General features: G+C 33.8%; 1 protein-coding gene across 5 annotated transcripts in view; it reads right to left on the bottom strand.

The window, feature by feature from the left end:
- Positions 1-12,911, bottom strand: part of Tbc1d15 (TBC1 domain family member 15) — a 58,491-nt gene that overhangs the window by 25,933 nt on the left and 19,647 nt on the right. For 3 of the 5 annotated variants that reach the window (XM_010617498.3, XM_033763777.1, XM_010617499.3), the window contains 4 exons: positions 9,598-9,808; positions 2,492-2,594; positions 1,431-1,481; positions 936-1,133 (listed from right to left, as the gene is read on the bottom strand). In XM_010617498.3, coding sequence (XP_010615800.1) covers positions 936-1,133; positions 1,431-1,481; positions 2,492-2,594; positions 9,598-9,808 — 563 coding nt within the window. Of the gene's footprint in view, positions 1-935; positions 1,134-1,430; positions 1,482-2,491; positions 2,595-9,597; positions 9,809-10,285; positions 10,317-12,911 lie in introns of those variants that run through there. The other 2 variants (XM_033763779.1, XM_033763778.1) reach the window with 2 other exon arrangements.

Raw genomic sequence — 12,911 nt, 5'->3', positions numbered from 1 at the left:
GGGATTCCAATTATATAAATATAGAACATTCAACATGTAAATTCTGAGACTCTTGAGGCTAAATGGTTTATTATTTAAAATAGAGAAAATACATAATTATTATGTTAATCGTAATTAGCTTTTCTTCCAAACTGAAGCTATAATTCTCAAAAGTGATTCACGACCTACTTGCTCCACTTGGTAATTTCTAGTTTTTTATTCACCTGACAGAAATTGACAATTTTAAAATGCCACATGCAGTACAGAAAACCCTTTAAGTATTACAATTTACGTATTAATAACTTTTTTTTTCATTGAGTTTATTGGTACTTTTTAAGTATACAGTACAGTTACTTTCATCATTGGGATCCTGTACCTTTACATGACAGATCTTGGTTCTCATTTTTCCCCATACCCCTGCCCTCTCTTCACCCCCTCCATCCTCCCCTATTTACAAAGACTTACATATTTATAACTTTCTAACTATGAGCAAGCTTAGGATTGCAGCAAACTGAAAAGTCTTGTTAAGCGTATATAAGATTTGCCATAATTCAGGAGGAAATGGCATCTTACTTAAAAAATGAAAGATTCACATGAGAACAAAATCCTAAAGGAGTACTATATCTGATACTGAGAAAACAGACAAGGAATAAAACTAAGAATATGCAGAGTTCATTATTTGTTCACTTGTTTGTGCCAATGAAACAATCAGTTCATTATCGAAAGGTAATCAAAGGGATACAACATTAAGAGATAAGTACAGATAGAGAACAAATCAAGAACTTGGCAGCAGGTAAGTATTCATTGACAAATGTATTCATCAGCAAAAAAGCTGTAAGAACAGGTTATAGGAAAGAGTTAGGTATCACCAAAATTGAGTTTTCTATTTCTTTAGCATTCAGTGTATATATTCCAATTAAAATATAAGAGCTGTATTAAGATAAATCTCCACTCACTCTTGTGATGACTTCAAATCCTGGTTCTTCTTGTTGATTTATCTTTAGACCTGGAATGGCATCACTAAGAAAATCTGCCATTTCTGAAGGTGGTCGTTGATGTGTAGAAGGATCACTGCCTCTTAAACTATCAAAAATGTAGTTTGTAACTTTGGAAAATCCTACCATAGTTGCTGTGTAAGGATCCTTTTTAATTTTCTATGTAGTAGGAAGAAAAATATTAGCATTATTTTATCAAATAAAGAGTAAAAACACCCCACACAACAGGCAAAAAAGCAAAGCTTTTTAAAAGGGAAATCAGAACTAAAAGAGTATTCTAAGATTATCTTGAAATTTGTTTTCTCAGAAGAAAAGCTTAAATTTTCTAAGCCAACCTTTTCATTTGGTTAAAAACAGCATAACAGCAAGTTAATGCTACTAATTGATTTTCAGATAAACAAATGATTTGCAGGCTTCATTCAATCTGCATACATCAGAAATATATGCAGTGCTTACTTTCCAGTGGTGAATGGCCCACAACAGCTTTCTTCTGTCTAGCAGTCCTGCCTTCACAAAAGTAAACAAATATTTCTTGAAGTGTACACTATACTAGTCTAATACAAAATATTTGAGAGAAAGAGCAAAACCCTAACTACAAGACTATCAGGAAGTGTCGAACATAAAATATTTGATAGCTGAATTTTAAAGCTCATGATATTTAAATATCAGCTGACATTTCATCTTTCTTACATTAACAGCACAATAAGAATAATTTATTCTGAGACAGTGTGACCCTAGAAAACAGTAAAAGGCTTTTCTACTATTAAGTACTTCTATTCTGGAAAACAGAAAAATACTTTTCTACTGTTAAGTACTATAGTCATTCCTGAAGCCCAAAATGCTTGCTCAAATTTAACAGAAATTGTTATTAAATGATTGTTTTAACAAGAAAAACTGTTCCTTCACTTTTTATTGTCAAGTGTTTAGCTCACTTGTCCTCCATTCTAAAAAGTTCCTTGCTACTTCATTAATCTTTATCTTCAAAACCAAGGAAAACTATTCCTAAAACATAGTAAGAACTCAAATATTGTATTTGTTAAAATAAAAATTCAAACCCAATTTTTCCCTAAACTGATCATTCATGAATTCAAAGTGATTTATTCTGAGGCACCTTATTAATCAATGGAAACTATAAAAAAAATTTCAGGACTACAATAATGAGAAAATTTGCTTTTAAACCTGCAGAGGTCTTGGGTCAGGTATTACCCCTTATTGATAATGTAGTGCCTCTAAGATTAGCCATGACCCTCAAAGGGTTGAAAGTAAGAAGGCTGGAGATGTATGTCAGCAGCAGAACCCTTGACTCATATATGTGAGGTATCCCAGTACCTCATAAGAGAATACATAAGAACCAAGGAATCTCCTGGGCACTGCATGTATTATGTAACATATTACCTCTACAGTTACATATACACCTGTCTTATTTTGTGTACCTCTGCAAAGGTAAGAGGCAGGGGCTATATAAAATAAAGTAGTCAAATTAATATATTGATATACAATAGATTTAAAAAACATACTTGTATTAAACCATATGCTGGTTCATCAAGAAGATTTTCAAAAGACTGTGAAAGGCTCTTATTTTGACAATTCACAAGAAGTATTCTTTTATCTTGTGGAGATCTGTAATAAAAAAACAATCTGTAGAAAATACTAGCACAGTGTATCCATTACTACAGGTATAATTACTAATATGCAGTTACTTTTCCTAAAAAAAAATCTCAATTCAGTTCCAGAAGTGTTCCATTAGCATATGAGCAAGTATTTAATAACTATTTTAGAGCTTCAAAACATAAAACATTAACACTCAGTTAAATTTTATATATCAAAAACAAATCTGATGTGTATTTTCATTCTGGTTAAAGCCAAGATGTTTAAATTGTAATGAACCCAAATTCTTCCTTACAATTTTAATATCTGCCTCAATTATCAAAAAACTTAAATCCAAACTATAGGATACATCAAATATAATCTGTATAAGAAAATATTTCTTCTTTTGAAATAGTTCCCTACTTCATTTTACAGCTTAGTAGTATTGCAAAACAAATGGCAAAGATCATTAACCATGCTAACTGTAACTAGAAATGCATACAAACATTTAACAACATTATTTTGTACAATTTTTAGTTTTCTTGCTTATTACAGCTCTAGAAACAAGTCTCACTTCTTAGAAACTACAGAATGAATAACATGCCTTCCAAACATAAATATAATTTCAAATAATCAGACAAATTATCCAGTCTTTTCTACTCAGTAAGTTTTATGACTTGGTAAGCCAGTTGTAATAAATCTACAACTTTTCTGTGCTTAAAATAAAAATTAAACATGCTATTTTGCTTCTTACGCACCTCTCCAGTTTATAATAAATGTTTCAGATAAGATCTTTAATAAAATTTATCTCTTCTCAATTCTAACATAACAGGATGCAACAGTAATTCTAGAGGATATGAAATCAAAAACAGAATCTTATTCTTACAGTCAGAAACAACACTGGATCTACAGAGACAATACCAGCTAATAAACCCCTTGGCTTTTTAGAAGAAGATGAAGTTGAGTCATTTGACATAGGGAAAAAAATACTTTTCAAAACATTCAGTAAACACACTTTTCTGACAACTTCTTGGGTGGTAACTGAGGATATACACTGTTCCACAAAGCTTTTCTTTTTTTTTTTATGATAGATAAATGCAGCATCTGAAAGCAAAACTAGTTACTATAAGAATAAATTTGTTTCCCAGCAGAGCACTAGACTGCTGCAGCTATTTTATTTCTAACAATAAATTACACTGAATTATTTCTTTAAAGTCAAAAGATGATCATCAATGTCAAAATACTGCCTGTAACTATAGTTCCATAACAAAGAGTGGCCCCTAAACTGAAGATGGGAAGAATAACCACCTTACCAATAAGCAACAAAAAAGCGTCCTAAAAGTAAATATTTTGTTTTTTATGCCTAATATTCTGTGATGACCAATGGGAGAATCTCTAGGAGGAAGAGAAATATGATGAAATTTAAGATTTGATTGTCCTGAAGGAAATCAACAAAATATTAAAAAGTACATCAGTCAAAGGACAAATAGTGTAGTGCTAGACAAGAGCACTTCAAGAGGAGGAATGGAATTCCAGAATATTATTACAATGTTCTTAATTGCCAAATTATGACACTGACTTAATTAATCTATAAATACTTATTCTGAGAATCTCTCCACATCAACATTATTTAAGACTCTCATGTCCCTGCAACAGTAAGACAATACTGGCACCACTAATTCTATTACAGTTCACTGAAAACTTTTAAGAAAACATGGTCTAATATCATAATAATATAAGCATATCTCCAGGAAATTCCAAAGTGCTTCCTAAGCTCTGTACAGAGCCTCTACCTAAGACCTCAGAATAAACTCCAGAAACTTTAAATTAAACAATGCTTGTGCTGAGTTGAAGCAGTAACTTTATAATGCTATTGAGAATGACCAATATGTAAGTCTAAAGAAACAGATAAACAGCACTGCAAAGGATATCAATCAAAATGAATGAAAAGATATAAAATATTCACAACAACAAAATGTTATATATAGAATCTAATCTGTATGATAAAATCAACTTGGCTTTTTTAGGCTATTTTACTGCTTACATAACTTTGTATTACTGAAAAATGGCCCAGTAAAGAGAATAATGTAATGGAGTCAACAAGCCTCATTCATATCCTAACAACCAATCTGGTGAAAGGTAGGAAAAAATGTATTTGTAACTCATTCTTTTACCCATGGGAACATCACATTTTTAAATGATAAATCAAAGAGCATTTAAGATACATTCAATGAGTACGATACACTGTTTCCTAGGATAAGAAAAGTATTTGAAAAGTATTAAGCTTGAAGAAGCTGGGCTAATTTGCTCTGCCCGACCAAGTTAGAAACTGAAAAACAAACTATGCAGATGACCTGCTTGTTTGTAATGTCTGCTTGGTTCTTGGGTCTTGGGTCTTGGGTCTTGTAAGACTGCCCATGCCTAATCACTGGCATTCTCTGCTTATCCATAGGGCAAGGGCCCTGGTTCCTATAACAAGAAGGCCTGCTCTTCTTGTTATGTTTGGAAGATAATAGCCAAAGGTGTAAGTCACATTCAGTGACTTAACTTTTTTAGAAAAACTTGATATCTAGTCTAACTCTCTTGGTCATTAACACAGATAAAAAGACACGAAGGGTGACATTCATTGACTAATGAAACTGAAACCAAAGTTTTTCTTGTCTTCGCTTCTTTATTCTCTACAATGATCATTGGCCACAGACAAGTGGTTCTGTAAACATTATTCTGCTTCAGATAATTACTTTTGGACAAGAAATGATACACACTCCCCCTCTACGCTGGCACCCAGTAGAATAAAAATGTGAGGATAATATATGAACGCTTCTATTTCTTTGAACTTTAACTTAAATATCTGGGAATTCCTTTTACTTGGATCACAACTAACAAGAACAAAGAACTTTAAATTTCTTAAGAATTTGACTGAGATGTTTGATACAAATTCAGGGCTTTTTTTGTCCTCTGGTGACTATTTGTAGAATCTCTATTCTACCATTTTGGTTCATTATATACTGTCTGGTTATCTAAGGCATAACAGGCATAATTTCTCACAGGAAATGAAACAGTACACACTTGTTTTCCAGGGGCACTTGTTTTCAACACAGAGTATAGAGGGCAGCCTTAGACACAAAATATTTGATTAACTGTCTTACACATTTCAGACCATTCATGGGCAAAAAAGTAAATTGCCCTCTAGGAGAATACACAAAGGAGAAATGGCTGACATTAAGGGAGAAATTTTCAAATAATCTCTTCAGAGAAGTACCTCCTTTCTCAAGAACAACATCCTGATAACCATAAACTTAATGATTAAGTTCAGTAAGATCAAACTGTAGGAAGGTTATTCTGATCACCTAGTTTTTCTTTCGCCACATCATCAAAAGTTGCAATTAATCACTTAGGCTCACATCTCGTCCCACTTTATCTTCCCCTTAGTTGATTTCACTACTAGTTTTGATTACTAACACACAAAAAGCTTACATATTATTTTACTATAGGCTCTTATTGTACCATATGTCTTATTCAGAGCAGAAATTTTACATTATTTTATATTTGTCTCGCCAACAACATTTTGAAGTCCCTGGAGGTAGGGACCATATCTTTTTTGATTCCTGATATATTCCTAGCATGTTTTACTGATATATCTAAGACACAGTAGGTACTTAAAAATTTTAATGAAAAAACAAAAACATGTAAGGAAGAACACCTATTTCATGGATTCATGTTTCCAAGCAGAAATAAGCACTTTTACAGGAACTCTCTTGCCTAGGGACTGGGTACTAAGACTAGGAGAGTCTTAGGTACATGCCTGCCACAAATTTTTGGGCTCTTTGACTTATGCTTTTTGGTGTTCTCAATCACATGGCAAGAGATCTGTCCTCACTAGGGATGCCTATGATTGCCCAGAAATGGCAATAACCAGTTCCAAATTGCTTTGGGATAAATTATGAGGCCACATACTTATGTCTCACTAATAATGGTATTTTTATCACTACCTCTGCTTCTTTTATCTCGTTTATTTACAAATTCAGAAAAAGGACCTAGGTTTCACTAAGTATTCTCAGTAAAATGCTATTTAACTTGGGTGTGGTGGCACACAGCTGTAATCCCAACACTAGGGAGGCTGAGGCAGGAAGATCTCTGTGAGTTCAAGACCATCCTGGGCTACATAGTGATTCCAGGTCAGGCTCAACTACATAGTCAGACCCTGTCTCAAAAAACCAAAACAAAAAACTATCTGGGGCCAGGGATTTAGCTCACTGGTTCGGTGGCCTTCCTTGCAAGCGCAAGGACCCGAGTTCAATCTCCGGTACAAAAAAAAAAAAAAAATTTTTTTTGTTTAAAAAAAACTTAAGATCTCTGTGAGTTCAAGACCATCCTGGGCTACATAGTGATTCCAGGTCAGGCTCAACTACATAGTCAGACCCTGTCTCAAAAAACCAAAACAAAAAACTATCTGGGGCCAGGGATTTAGCTCACTGGTTCGGTGGCCTTCCTTGCAAGCGCAAGGACCCGAGTTCAATCTCCGGTACAAAAAAAAAAAAAAAATTTTTTTTGCTATTCAAAAACACTTACGGCCAGGCATGGTGGCACACACCTGCAATCCCAGCACTCGGGAGGCAAGTTCAAGACCAGCCTGAGCTACACAGTGAGTTCCAGGTCAGTCTCAACTACATAGTGAGACCCTGTTTAAAAAAAAAAAAAAAAAACACTTAAGATACACATATTTCTACAATTGCCAAAGTGGTTGTCAATACTACCTTTAAAACCATATAAGAAAAAATTCTATCTCCTGAGTTTATACCTGACTCCTGATTTAATTTCTCTTTGAAGTTATACAAATTTACAATTTATTTACCTTCCAAAGTTACTATTATCAAATTAATTACCAAGCTATTTATTCAACACTTCTGTGCATATGCTATGTACTAGGCATTATATGTGTAAGAAAGGAAAAAAATGAAAGCAAGATGCAATCCTTGTCCTTATCAAGCTTACATTCTACAGAAGAACATAAAACAGACAAAATTACTCTATGCTCTTAAATGCAATGAAGAAATTTTTTTTACAAAGGAAATGAGACAGGGAGAGGGAATGGAGGCAGGGATCAGATTAGATTGGAAAAGGGGTATCCAGGAAAGCCCCTCTGAAAAAATATAAAACTGAAACCTCAGAGATCAGAAAAAGAAATCTACATTCCAGGCAGAAAAAAGAATTTAAAGAAAGAGATTAACAGATTTTATGAACTGAATGAAAACAAACAGAGAAGAGAATGGCATGAGATGAAATTTAAGATATAAACAGAGCTAAGATAGAGCATACCCACAATGACCACATTAAGTTTGAAATTTACTGATTGGTTGGATTTTACTTAATGTTGCACTTAGATTCTTCAAGTTAAACTTCTACATCCTTCCAATATTTTTCCTTAGACCACTTTGATCCCTTTCCTTATGCTGGTTATCGCTTCAGTAAAGGTCAATTAGTCTGGCAAACTTACAATGAAGTGCCTACTTCTCCAAAGGAGATGTTAACAATAAAGAACAGAGAGGGACTGCTGCACTTCCCTCATTCTAGATATTATGCTTTAATCAAATCAAATGTCCTTTTTCACAAGTTATGTCACAACACAGATGAATTCTGAGCTTACTATGTTGCTAAAACCCCAAAGTCAATGCTTGCTACTCAACGGCTATAACCTTCTGTTCCAATCAGGACAATGCCTCTCCTGAGTCTAACTGGTAGCCTACTTAGAGCTTCTCTCTTCATAATCCAAAATCCATACACCACTTAGCAGGCCTGACTTCCTTGTATTTGCCCGTACAGAAACAGCATGCCTACTGTGAACCAGAAGTGATCAACTTAATAGGGGAGAACCTCATGCCAGAAAACACATGATCAAAATCTTCCTAGTTACTCCTAGCCTTAAATAATTTACGTTTAAGCAAGGTATATTAGACTACTATAAAGGGAGGACCCTCTGAAGTTCTCCCAAGTCAAAAACCTCAACTTCTCCATTCTCACCTTCACATACCCAATCACAAAATCTAACCCTAAATATTTCTCCAACACCTCTATCTTGCTTGTCACTCTCCTAGTTTCAGGCCACCATAATCTCATCTGGATGACTGGAAGAACCTGCAATTTACAAGATACTTTATGCGCTGATCTTTAGTAACCTCATCTTTCCTACTTGTCCTTCCCACATTTTGCAGACTTTTAACAATGAACTACTTTGTTCTGTGCCTGCTTTGTGTGCATACTTTTCCCTCTTCTAAATCATCCCTTCCTCTAAACATCTCTTTCCACTTCTCCATTTTAGTTCTTCAGTGTTCATTGTTGCCATTTACTTGTCAGCATCTTTCTTTCATGAGACCGTAACATCTCAGAGATCCAGGAAGATGCTTATTTTATTCATTAATGCATATCACGCAACCAGCAGAGTGCTTGGGAAGTAACAAATATTCCCCAAATATATGTTGAGACTGAAAGCAAAAGAGAATGCATATATGGATATGTACGGATAAATAAATGAGACAAAATTTCTGGAAAGTAAGAAGGCCCTGGTACAGTATTTGCCTGACATATGTGAGACCCTGGGTTTTAAATTCAGTACTGTAAAAATTAAAAAGGGCTCTATCTTCAAATCCAAAAATATTTTATAAAGGACACAGCCTTGCTTGACTTAAAAGTTCCAACATTACAAATAAAACTATACTTAACATAATGTAAATTAGTAAACATGTAATTCACCAATTACTAACACATAATCCATGGATATTTAAACAAATGTATAAAAATATAGGCCAGTCTCTTCTTTAAAACACTAAAGCAATAAAGTCTCAGATTCAAATTACTAAAATGGTAACATTTTACTCATTCACTGACCCAAAGAATAAGGAAGAAGTCAATGTCCCAGAAAAAGTAAAGCTGCTAACCTCTCACAGGTCACTGATACCCAATGACAAATAAACACAATCTGCCTTGGGATTAATACAGCAATCCAGTTTCAATAAGTAGAAAATAATTTGATACTTACTCACACAATACCACATATTTTTCAAGAGAGTCAATCAGTAGTTTGCTATCTCCTTGATGAAAGTGCAGAGCAGGGAGAACGACGTCATCCTTTAGACAGAATACCAAATACGACCAGCCCATACCCTCTTTGTTTTGCTTGATTGATTTCAGGTCTGTCAAACTGAACAGGAATGACCATTTGCTTTTCCCATTTCTATGAGTTGGAGCATCTTAAAAACAAGAAAGTGGGGCAAAATATTTTTGTTCACCTTTTTAAAAGGTACTGACAGTGCTTGTCATGACTGCCTAACAAATTTGTTGACTCCAGGGAATCACTATAGTACTCATATTAGTATGGTTTTCACCTATATTAGAAATAGCAACATAACATTTTCCTAAAAAGAATGACTTTTAAAATAACCTGCCACATACAAATTCAAAAAATGCTATCCCTATGCAAAATATAAGCTCTGTTCAAAAAAGACTAGTTTTTTGGAAGCAAGCTAGCTGGATTCAAACTGCAACACTACCAGCTTACTAACTGAATGATCTAGCACAAATAATTAAATCTCCCTGAGCCTCATTTTCTTTTGTAAATGGAGATAATTAAATACTTTCCTCCCAACATTATTCTAAGAATTAAGATGTAGTATTTGTCAACTACTGGCACAGACCAAATATATAATAAATATTTAATAAATATTAACCTTTCCCACTTCCTGCAAATAAGAATAGCATAAATCAGGGCCGGGGATTTAGCTCAGTGGTGATGCCGCCTGTCTGGCAAGCGCAAAGTCCCGAGTTCGATCTCTGGTATCAAAAAACAAAACAAAAAGAAGTAAGAATAGCATAAATCTCTTGGGAAAGTCATCTTTCTTTTTATAAAATATTTCTTCACTTCTTTCATAATTATTTTTAGGAAACTACATTGATAATGAATATAAGCACACCGACTAAAAATTAACACTGGAGTGACTATACAGATAGGCATTTTGAAGGAAAAAAAAAAAAAACAGCGGGGATCTGAAGATGAAGAAAGGTGAAAGCCTCAAAAAGAATGAGTTAAACTCAATTATCTTGCCAAACGAACTTTCTAATAAGAGCACAATTCACACCAAACTACATTTGTATAAAATTCAGTATTTTTTGAGTTTGTGCTTATTTTTTTTAATTAAATTGAATTTATTGGTACATTCTAGGTATACAGTACAGTTACATTCATTACTGGGATCTTGTACCTTTACATGCCAGGTCTTGGTTCTCATTTTTCCCCTTGTCCCCACCGTCCCTTCACCGCCTCTGCCCCTCTCTACCTTCAAACACTTTAATTCCATTTTTACATTTTCTCGTATTTTTTCCTTTTCCCTTATTCCCCTTTCCCTATCCTTCTCACTGTCCCTACACCTTTGGTCCTTTTCTTCCTATTTCACACTGCTAATTGTCCCGTTAGGATCTTGAGTACTATTTTAGTTTTTCACACCAGAGAAACTATTCGGTATTTGCATTTGTGTGACTTATTTATTTCACTTAGGAGTATATCCTCAAAATGTACCCATTTACCTATGAATGAATCTACTTTCTCATTCTTTATGGCTGAGTAGTATTCCATTTTATAGAAAAAACACATCTTCTTTATCCAGTTTCCAACTGATGGGCAGATGGGCTGTTTCCAACTTTTAGCTATTACAAACTGTGCTGTGTGCTTATTTTTACAGAAGGTAAAAATCCTAGGTTTATAAACATCATCACAATTGTTAACAAGCAACTTAATGATTATTTAAATATACAACAAAGGAAAAAAATCTCATAATTAACTTCTAAAATGCCACTTTAACAATTTAACTAGAAATAAAGATGTTATGTCCCTGAAATTTTAAAATTCATTTTCTCTAATGTTATTTAATAAGAAAGTGTCATATTATCTTGTTATTACAATGTCTTCATGAATTCTGTTCCACATTATCAGTTTCACAAAGAAATTCCAGAGGAAACAGCTGTTTACAAGACTTGATCAACTGATGTTAACTTGTATGTATGTGTCATCTTCCTACATAATCAGGAATAATTCCATATCCCCAACATAATTCCCTAAAATGACAAAGAAATCTATAGTTTACAGAACTCTCTATCTGCAATGGACACAGGAACCATCACTATTTTAGGGACACTTTAACAAACATCATTTGAAAGATGTCCAGAAAGGTTAAAGTATTTCACCTACATGTGCTGAGTTGTCTAATTTCCACACTAGTTTGAATGGTGTACTCATACCTAAAATTGAAATTAAAATAAGTGCCACATGCCTGCTTGATTACATGTTTCACTGGTACAGACCACATAAGATGACTGAAATGTGATATGCAACTATAAACATTTCTAGAATTCCAAACTATCCCTGAATCATTTAAGTGTGAATGTGCCTGAACTATCTAGAAAGGATACACACTAGAGAGCTTATGTGCAAAAACTAAAAATAACGTATAGAAAAATAGCAGTAAGAACCAGACATAGACATTTTTTAATTCTTCCATTGTATCAAGACTATTAAATCTAAATTAATGCAAAAAAGTCACTGCAAAAAATTTTAAGTAACGTGCTGACTAGGAGTTATCAGAAACTTGTGCATTTTCAAGAGTAAATACAGACTTTCCCTAATATAGTACACAAGAAAGAAAATGCTTCACACATTTGCTCACATAAAGGTCTGAAAGATGAAAGAAATACTACAATTCAATTCTGAAAGTCCCTCCCTTATAATCCAAGCTCCCCAAGAACAAGAACTTCATCTTGCTCACAAGAATATCTCCGGAGCATGAAGAGTGGCTAACAGTAGGTACTCTTATAATGTAATACCAAGTCAACATAAAAGTAATCTGCAGGTTAGTTTGCTACCAACAGATGGCTAGAAAAAGAAACACCTACAAAGGAAAACCACAAAAGCCAAGAGTTAACTCAAACCTTTCTTCTTTCTCCTTAAAGGAAAGTATTAGTTCTAATAAACTTACAGTGCAACTAAACACATGTAAAAATTATTTCCAACACTGACATGAGAAAACTGCACAGCAGACCTAACAACTCAGTAAGTCTCCATGTCTTGAACAGGATCAACATCAAGGACATTTAATTTGGATGCTTTCTCAAATATGATGACAGTCTACTGTTCTGGGAAAAATATTTTCAAAATATTTAATGTGGTATATGAAAAAGGATTTAGCAATATAAACTTAAGAAATATAAAGTTATACATTCTTAAGATATACAAAGTTGAATAAGTCTTCAATAGTCAATATTCTTAAAGCTTTATCCCAAATTCCTTTGTGCCTCAGGAAAGGA

The sequence above is a fragment of the Fukomys damarensis genome, unplaced genomic scaffold (assembly GCF_012274545.1).
Source record: "Fukomys damarensis isolate Sample0158 unplaced genomic scaffold, DMR_v1.0_HiC HiC_scaffold_15, whole genome shotgun sequence".
In the NCBI taxonomy this organism is placed as follows: Eukaryota; Metazoa; Chordata; class Mammalia; order Rodentia; family Bathyergidae; genus Fukomys; species Fukomys damarensis.
Note: the sequence above shows the minus strand (reverse complement) of the source record. Positions and strands in the feature narration are given on the sequence as shown.